At 38.2% G+C, this 9,801-nt stretch overlaps 1 protein-coding gene across 5 annotated transcripts in view; it reads right to left on the reverse strand.

The window, feature by feature from the left end:
- ADGRG6 (adhesion G protein-coupled receptor G6) overlaps window positions 1–9,801 on the reverse strand; it is a 101,021-nt gene that overhangs the window by 33,104 nt on the left and 58,116 nt on the right. For all 5 annotated transcript variants that reach the window (XM_082215895.1, XM_082215897.1, XM_082215894.1 and 2 more), the window contains 6 exons: window positions 8,032–8,174; window positions 6,628–6,742; window positions 4,812–4,873; window positions 3,578–3,785; window positions 2,279–2,444; window positions 1,709–1,849 (listed from right to left, as the gene is read on the reverse strand). In XM_082215895.1, the coding sequence (XP_082072021.1) occupies window positions 1,709–1,849; window positions 2,279–2,444; window positions 3,578–3,785; window positions 4,812–4,873; window positions 6,628–6,742; window positions 8,032–8,174 (835 nt within the window). The remainder of the gene's footprint in view (window positions 1–1,708; window positions 1,850–2,278; window positions 2,445–3,577; window positions 3,786–4,811; window positions 4,874–6,627; window positions 6,743–8,031; window positions 8,175–9,801) is intronic.

Below are 9,801 nucleotides of genomic sequence, written 5' to 3' on the forward strand. Positions count from 1 at the left end.
CCCTGAGAGTGTGCTGGCAGAAAGTATAGATACAAAGGATACATAGCTTTCTCATTCTCCTGACATGCCCCCAAATCAAAGAGAAAAATATACTATCCCTGAAGCAGTCATAGTTTATTTCCCTATTGTAAAATAAAAAAGAATGTAAAAGGGAGGAGGGAAGATTGCAGCCGAAATTAATCATATGTTACCATGACATAACAACATTTTCCCCAACAGTTATAGGACCCTGATTTTCCTGTTCACCATAACTTTCTTTGTTGTCATTACAAAGGAATTTTTAAAATGCAGAGACTAAAGACTCTATAGATATTGTTGGGAATATTTAGGAAGGCATAGTGGGTCATAGTGATTTGCCAGGCTAGATTATGCTTAATATCTAGCCTCAGTGCCAATAAAAAGCACAATAATATATTCCAGTACAATGCTGCAGAGTTCTGCTGCGGATGCACTGGAGGCAAAGGTCATTTGAAATGATTTATAGGAAACAAGCTGCTCATTGAAAAACAAAGCTTCTTTCTTGAGCAGAGCTTCATTGCAATGTAAAAGACGTTTTTGCTGAGACTTTACTAAAACTCAGCAATTCTTATCTGCATTTTTAAGGCAAGAGAACCTTCCAAATCACTTATTTTAAGAACACTCTGTCCCTCAAATTGCCATAGTTAAATTGAATTTAGCGGCATCAGAGGTATATTGAAAATCATATCGTTATAATCCAGGACCAGTTATTATTATTTTTATTCCCAGTGGATACGTAGGGCTGAATGCAACCATATCATACTCTGAACAGACTCACTAGAATCAATAGGCATGGCCAACTTAACTCCATTCATTTCAGTGGGTCTATGTTGGATGCTCTATTTAGACATTATATCACTATATGGCATAAAGCAGATCATATATGCTCAACTTTACATTCATTATATGGTCTCAGGCACAAAATACATGTGATCCTAATTGCATAGATAAATGCAATTTACACATAGGGTTCCTGTATCTCAAAAGGTTGTTGAGCATTTTTGGCAAAATTTCCAAAAAAACAAAGAAAAAGCCACACAAAAAACCCTTCAAGTTTTTGAGCTTTTTAAAAGGAAATTTGCCAAAATCTAAGCTTCCGACATACGTTACCATACGTCTGGATTTTTCTGGACATTTCAGCTGTTTCCTCCCAGACACTGCAGTATTCTGGCTATGTCTGGGAAATTTCGGACGTATGGCAACCCTAACTTTCAGGAAACCTATATAAACCAATGGGATTTAAGTTACTAAGCAGAGGCTGCAGGGCGTTTTTTGTTTGGACCTCTGCTGGAGGGAGAGAGAAGGGGGAGGGGGAACCTCCTGCACTTGCCCAGAACCATCTGTAGATGCGATTTACATTACTGAGAACTTACATATAACTGCAGTCGCACAATTAAGACGACATTTAGTTTGTTCCTGAAAGAATCCTTGTGCTTAACAACTGTAAGCTTGGAGGGCTCTGTTCACACAACTGTGATCCCTGTTTTGCGTTTTTCAAAGTTCCCAGTCTCATAGAGTCTCCATGAATGTCAAATGAAAGCCATCCCACTTTCCATGTGTTCATATTATGCCTGATATCATCAATAATATCTCACTGGCATCACACAAAATAAATGGCAACGTGTTTCATGGTATTCTTAAATGGCTCTTTTGATTTTATGTAAATGAAGTCTTAAATGTTCATGATTACCTGGAAGAGTCCATTTTTATTGAAAAAAGTAAACTGAGCTCTGGATACAGCTTCAAGTTCTTCTGGACTTAACTGGGTTAGTAAGCTTGGAGGTAAAGCAACCAAAGCCAGGGAATTATCTTGACTTTTGTCAAAACCAATCTGGAAAACAAAATTAGAGCATTTTTTCAACACTGAACAAGGTCAAGACTGACAAGGAAACTTATCCATAACAGACCCCACTTAAGATAGCCTAGACTGGGAAGTTAAATTGTGATGGATTAAGTTTAATTGGATGCTTTCTATATTCACTTTCTTCAATAAAGTTATGGCTTTTGAACTCCAGCACCTTGTATGAAAGTGCTGTTGAAAGCTCACAGCAACAGTACAGGGTCGTATGAGTTAGGAGGAAAAATCTGGCAGGCAGGGCACTGCCTAGAAGCTTTACATTCACAATCTCAATATAAGGCATTCAGTGTCATCAGTGGAGTTTTTGCCAATGCAAATTCATTAAAGGTAAGTTTGTATGTATGTATGTCTGTATGTGTGTGTGTGTGTGCGCGCGCGCACGGTTGAATATGTGTCCTGTACCTGAAAGTCTGAAGCATTGTTCTGGGGGCCAACACTGAAAGAGGAGCCATTGAACGAAGTTGAATTCAAAGATGAAACACCAAGTGCCAAGTTCCGTGTTGAGATGCTCATGGAAGGCCCTGCAAACTGAATCTTCAGTGCTAAGGCATCAATTGTCTTTATAGCTCTAAAATCAAGCAGAACATCATCATCATTTTTAATCATTACAACAATTAGAATAAAAACACCATGACTGCCTCAAGGAAAGATTTTTGTCTTTGCAGTTCAAGCAGTTCCACTAGGAAGTAAATATTGTCCTGCCATTCATTTTTCAAAATGCCAATAAAACCCTGAAACCTAATAGCCACAACCCAGGTTCACCCTAGGGAAGTCACCTTGGGCCAGTCTCTCAACACCTGCATTTCAGATGTGGAGTGAAGAGGGTTCAAAGCTACACAGCTCCAGATTTGTACTGTTCCTTCAATGTCAGGCAAAGAAGCAATGCTGTCTCCTTATCAACAACTTCCCTCCTTTTTAAAAACCTGGGGTGAAAGGTTTATGTGCATTCTTTAGATTCTTGTCTTTAATTTGAGTACAATTTTATTACAAATGTTTTAATCATTTGTAATGATGCTGGAATTTATTAATAATCTAACTAGTTACACAATAAAGACTGATCAACCCCTGTGAGACATTTGGGCCCCTATGTACTACTATTGCCCAATTAACCTGATCATGACTGCTCTTGAAAGCAATCACCTCTCTACCTGCATTATGATTCCCATTGGGCTCCTAATTATTATTATTTATTACTTATACCCCAGCCACTCTGGGTGGCTTCCAACAGGAGATTAAAAATACATTAAAACATCAGTCATTAAAAACTTCCCTAAACAGGGATATAGCTTTAGCTAATGAGTTATAGCAATTTAAATCAGTTTAAATGGAGCACCTTTGTGTTTGTATCTATGATCTGAGAATTTATCAATGTTAGTACAATGTCACATCACATTGTTATTACTTCTGTTTCTTTTAACTGCTACATTTCCAGCAAATGCTTTTTTAACATCAAAATAATGGATTTACTGTCAAGCCCATGAATCCCAATACTAGTATGTCTGAAATTTGGTTTTAGTTCTTTATTCACTTCACTTGGGAAAGTCATTTTTAAAAATCGAAATAAATGAGTACACTGAATACAGTATGTGTCCCTTGTGCACTATGAATTTATGAAAGACAAATATCCTTTGGTGGGGGTATCTTGCAAATAAATGTTCTTATAAGCCACTCTTTTTCTGTTGTCTTTCAAGGAACACTTACTCAGAAGACGATGCTGCCAAAACACTATCAGAACTGGTCAGGATATTAGAAAATATTGTGACCACAGTAGAACCCAGGGATTCATTGATTTCTTCATCATTCACAATTTTTTTTAGCTTCTGGATGACATCATTGACTTTGTCTGAAGTCAGCTGCTGCCCTTCTCCTGTCAGATTCAGAAGCTGATTGGCTATATCAGCTGCATTATCTGAAAAGCACACACAAAACAAAATCTTAATAAAAAACAGTCCCAGGGGGGAAAAAACCTCAACTGAAATGTAAAGTAAAGCATTCTGTACCAGACTACAAGAGAATATAACATAAAGAAAGTGATTTGCATTGTGTATTGATCCAGATCTAGGTTGTGAATCTGGAGCTGTAGGTGATTATGTTGAAATTAAGTGTGACTAAAACCACGGGAAACATTTAACTTAAGCCACGTAACTCTGTGCTGAATTATGGACTTAGACCAGGCATGGGAAACTCGGCCATCCAGCTGTTTTGGGACTACAATTCCCATCATCCCTGACCACTGGTCCAGTAAGCTAGGGATGTTGGTAGTTGTAGTCCCAAAACAGCTGGAGGTCCAAGTTTGCCCATGCCTGACTTAGACCATGGGTGGGGAATTGGTGGCTCATGGACTGATTCAGGCCTGCAGTACCCCACCCTCATCTCAGCTCCATGCAGGTTTTAGGGCTTGAAAATTTGTCTGAAGCCTTCTCCCAAGCTTAATTGCAACATGGGGGTGGTATTTTTTTTGGGGGGGGGAATTAGAGCACCTTCTGCACCCACTGAAAACACCTCCCCCTCACACACATAACTAAACTTGAAAGCAGACTTCCATTTATGGGGGGGGGGGGAACCCCACAAAAAACTAAAATGCTTTTTCCAAGCCTATTTCCTGGCACAGGGGAGTATCTGTATATGTGCTAAATGTGTGTATGCATGTATATGTCAGTGCTGTACATCTAGGTGTGTGAGAGAGTTTATGCTGTATGTGTGTGAGACAATGTGGAGTGGCCCCACCCACCACCGGCAAGCACCTCCCAGAGGTTGATCAAGAGGGAATACGACCCTTGTTCAAGAAAGGTTCTCCCACCCCTGCCTTAGACTTTAGGAAAGCACTCATACTTCTTCAGCAAAGTACTTCAAAAAGCCAGAGAGTCTAGTAACCAAGGTCTATAATAATGCTTCAAAATTAAATTCATTATATAACGAAAACCAAAACACTTGCCTGTGCAGTTTCTAAGGTCAGGAGCACCCCAATATGATGTGTAATTACCTAGATTTAGAAAGCTAAAAATAAAAATAAAACAAGCATGATCATAGTAACAACATTGTTTGGAACAACAGGGTACAGAGGTTGTATTTTCTAAACTTCCAAACTTTTCATGTTGGTGACACACTTTTTAGACTTGCATCATTTTGTGACACAGTAATTCAGTTTTACTAGCGAACCGGAGGTTAAACTAATCCCTTTCCAGCCCTGGGAGGAGCGTGGGGAGCGTTTGCGTGACACACCTACACACTGCAGCCGACACACTAACGTGTCGCGACACACAGTTTGGAAAGCTCTATTCTAGCATCTTATAGTTCTGCTATTCAAAAACTGGATGTGCCCAGATCCTGTGCATCCTCACTTCATTGCTCCTGTTTTGTACCACTTCACATACTACTTTGTGCTTCAAGGAAACAGCAATCAAGGAACATTAGCTCAATCCTTTATCTTCTGTGATTCTTTTCAGCACTTTGGGAAAACTTCAAGCAAATGATGTTCAATATGTTGCTGTTCAAAATGTTGGGTCCAGTTTGGAGAATAAACCTGATGATTAAGGATTACTCTGAAACATTAGATTGGTATGAACTCAGCTCATGAAAATTAAAGGCATATTTCTGGAGCTGGGAATTGTTATATTAGCCAAGAATATAAGCTCTAATGAAATGGGTTTGTTATGCATTAATTTTAACTCTAACAGAATAGCTTTATTTATTCTACCATAGGGTAGGGAACGGTTTTCAAGATCAAGGACATACTCCCTGGTGGCAAGACTTTCAGGGGCTGCATGCCAAGAGGGGTGGCGGCAAAATGGATGGGTCAGAGCTGGTACGCATACAAGCGCAGTCCAAACATATTTGCAGAACTATGTACATGCATAAAGAACACAAAAAGTTCACACATGGACAGTACATACATATTTAAATCCATCCATACATGCTCATATATAGACACCTCCTCACAACTGGGCTTCATATAAACAGTTCAACTTTTTTAAGCCTAAATGCTGGGGGTGGGAATATTCATGTAGACTACTGTTGGGAAGGGAACAAGTAACCCTCCTTACCCCCAGTGACACTCTTCACAAAGACCAACCCCTCTTTCCTTCCCTCCCCCCAACAGCCTTAGATTAGACCCAACAGGAGGCTGTTTTAAAGTCCAATTGCCATGCCGGGAGATTATCAATGTGTGTGTGTGTGTGTGTTATCACATGGAAAGGAGAAATTTAACTCTTCTCTCCCCACCTGTGGTCTACATGAGTATGAATTAAGCTTGAAAATAGTCTATTATTGACTTCAAAGTATGTATTTTCAAACCTCAAACATGCATGGGGGATTTCCATTGTGGGTGGCAGGTTACAGCGCATGGGGAAGATTAATCTTCCCTCTCTGAAAATGCCTACCCGTGCTGTTTAGCCTAATTATGGAGGAGGTGAGACTGTGGGCCAGATTGGGATGCCTAGAGGCTGCATCCAGCCCAGGGAACAGCAATTCTCGACCAGTGTACAATCTAATAAACTGTAAGTCATGTATTTTAGAAACTCTGTTCATAAGCATTACATAAAATCAATGGTGCAGAAATGTACAGTACTGGATCATATACAGGATGCAGGTAAAATATATATCTATGATAGACCTTAAAAGTACTACCTATGTTTTGTCCCTGCTTTCTTCCATGGTAATGTTTATGCAGTCCATCATTTATAGCTAACTGTATTCTAAATCACTACATCTTTCTTTCACCACTACTCATTGTGCAATTTTTGAGCTCTTACCATGTTCTTGATGCATTCTGAGTAGAGCTGCCTTGGCAGGGTGTGAAGTCAGTCACTGTTGGTCTGGTTTCTGTCCACAAATAATTTAGTGGGTATTCTTCCCTCTCGCATTTTTCTACAAAATAGAATGAAAACAATGATGCAGAACAACAAAATCGCTCACTCTCTCTGTCTTAAATTAGGCTCATTCTGATTCTTTTATACTGCCATTTTTTAACCTATAAAAAGCTACCTGAATCAGCAATTGTGATAGACACCTGTGTTTACAGATATTGCAGAATATAAGCTCCACACTTTTCCCATTGGTGACTGATATAAAACAAAGTGCTTGAAAAATAAGTAACTGTACAACAGAATTCTCCCATTTAAAGCTAATTTATAAACTGATAAATCATTCATCTGGATTTTCTAAATCAATATTGAAGTTCTTCAAATAATTTTCAGTTTCCTTATTCCTGAATTGGTACCTTGCAATATTCAAAATGTAATGCTTGGACTGCATGAATTTAGAGGTAAATAACTGGTGACTGACAGACTGTATAACTCAGTTGTGCACAGCTATTCATGAATTAACAAAGGCCCTATTCAGAAGGATGGCAAACTGTATCAACTGAATATACAGTGAAGTCCTGAGATTGCTCATTCCAATCCTTCTCAAGTTCACTGTTACCACCCCATGATGTATGCCCATGATGTACACATGCACATGCTTAACTGTGCATATACAGATAAGCCTAAAATCCTGCAATATTTACCCTGCAAAATCAAGGGAGAAATGCCTAGACACACATATGTGACCAACTTTTGAACTGGATTCACCCTTAATCCAAAATTCATAAATATCTACATCAAGGTTACAGAAATTGTGGTCTGTAGGCTTCTAATGGTTGTGAACTTCGTTCAGGTGGCCTGTGGCATGCCCACATTAAATATTCACCTTGATTTTTACTTTTATTTTTATTGCTGCATTTATTTCTTATATTGTATTACAATCTGAATTATATGGAATGCCAACTGTAATAAAATAAAACACAACATGTTAAAGTCTGAAGTATTTGTTCATTTTCTCTCTCTTAAGAAAGTATATATGGTTAAAAACATCTTAGCAATGCAAAAAAAATTTTTTTTTGTCTTTCCTCAGGCTAAAGAAGAGTTTTTTAATGACTTAGCAGTTTTAGTTCAATGGTGCTATTAATACTATGACCTAATTTGTTTGATCACAGTTCACTACTTTAAACACATTTTTTATAAAAGCATAATCTGAATCAGCACTTTCAAAATGTTTTTCATGTTTTAAAAAGCAAACTTTTCTTACACAGTGAATAGAAATATGTTGGAATAATAATAATTTTTATTAGGCAACCAAAACATAGAGAACTGCAAAGGTGAAGCTTTTGTACTTACCAATTGGATTAACATCCACTTTATCAAGTTTCAAGCCATTTCCCATAGTCTCATTGCTGCTTTTGAGTTTCTTCTCTATCATATGTTTTTCTAAATTTACATTGCTGGAAGAATTGTAAACCAGAAGAGCCCGGACATCAAAACTGCAAAGAAAATTGTCCAGTTGCTGAATCAGAATAAAACTGGCAACAGGTCATCTTAAATATGGAAGAAGAGCTTAATCATAGTATCTGCATTCTATCATTCACCAAAAATAATGAAGAAACTCCTCCATGGACTCAACAATATTACAGTTTGTCATGTTAGAAATGCTGCCGTTTTTGCAATTCCTACCTTCATTCCTAGGATTTCACCTACTCTCCTGGAAAATAGGAATTAAAAGTCTTGCAAACAACAACAACTTACCTCAGGGAAGAAAATGAAATGCCAAAAAGTTATATAGGATTATTTGTAAAAGTGGATAAATGGTAGGAGTCAAATTTCTAGCCAACATTTCTAAAAAAGTGTACATAAAGTGGCATTCAAAATAACACAAACTTCAAAAACCAGCACATCCCAAATTAACTGTATACTGTACAATCAAACTAAAAACACAGTAAGATTCACAACAAACATAACAGTCAACATCCAAAGAATAGCATTAAAAAAAACCTTAAACAGACTGCTGAAAGCAGCAAATTTCCATTGTGTGCCAAAAAGAAAATAGCAGTGGAACCAGTAAACTTCCTTGGGAATTTTGTTCAGTTGAGCTGCTCAGACATAATACTAAAGCACAGTTTAGCATTTGGAGAATGATCCTATGCAGGAATTGGGACAGCACATTCCCCCTGGTGTGGTTGCAAGGAAGAGTTTGGAAGCATTTATTTCTGTTTTATGTTTAACCACAGTTTACCATGTCATTTGAAGTGGACAAACTGATGAATCTTAACTATGGTTAGCAGAAACAAGTCAACTTCACACCTCAGTTTTATATGTTTTGCATTGTACTGAGTTGTTTTTTAATTGAAACAAAGATAGGGAATGCCTGGTACTCAGACTGATACTTTCTCACCTAAAAAAAATGCTCAGCTGCAGGTCACACAAAATACCAAGGCTTGAGTCCTACATTTCTGTAAACAGATATCTGCTCATCATTTGTTCCTGATGAGAGAAGAGTAGAGGGGCTATTTTTCTATTTAGTTTCATTGTGCTTCCACTGAAATCAATGTGATAAATTAGTCATGACTTAATAGAAGTAGCACTGATTTCAGTGTGAGTGAGGGGGTCATCCAGACTTTTTTTGAGCCATGTCCGAGAGGGTTTTGTTTTGTCCTTTTCCCAATAAAACTTGTGTTTTACCTCTGAATTGGAGAAAATGGCAATCCGCAGAAAACCCGCTTGGACATGGAGCTTTAAAGCCTGGACCTGTGTCTTGAAACACAGCACAAAAGGAAGCCTGGATGAGTTGTAAGTGAAACTAAGGAAGAACTTCAATGTAGCACTAAATATATTGCTCTGTTAGCACAAGCATTTCTGCTTGCTTGATTGAAGGCTATCACCTCTGCTTCCCCTGGGCAATATTTCATGTGTTCTCCCAAGTGCCCCCCAGTCAATCTGATGGGGTGGTGGAGGAGGAGGGAAAAGCCTATCCACTAGCAGAATCCCTTGTATGGGCTTCCACTGGCAGATCTTATCAGGAGGTTCACAGATTCCTAATCTCTTCCAATACTCTTAGTTGACTACTTTGACATTCATTGTTGTTATCAACATCATATCATGATTCAAGGATAC

This window comes from Podarcis vaucheri (genome assembly GCF_965113315.1).
Source record: "Podarcis vaucheri genome assembly, chromosome: 3".
Taxonomy (NCBI): Eukaryota; Metazoa; Chordata; class Lepidosauria; order Squamata; family Lacertidae; genus Podarcis; species Podarcis vaucheri.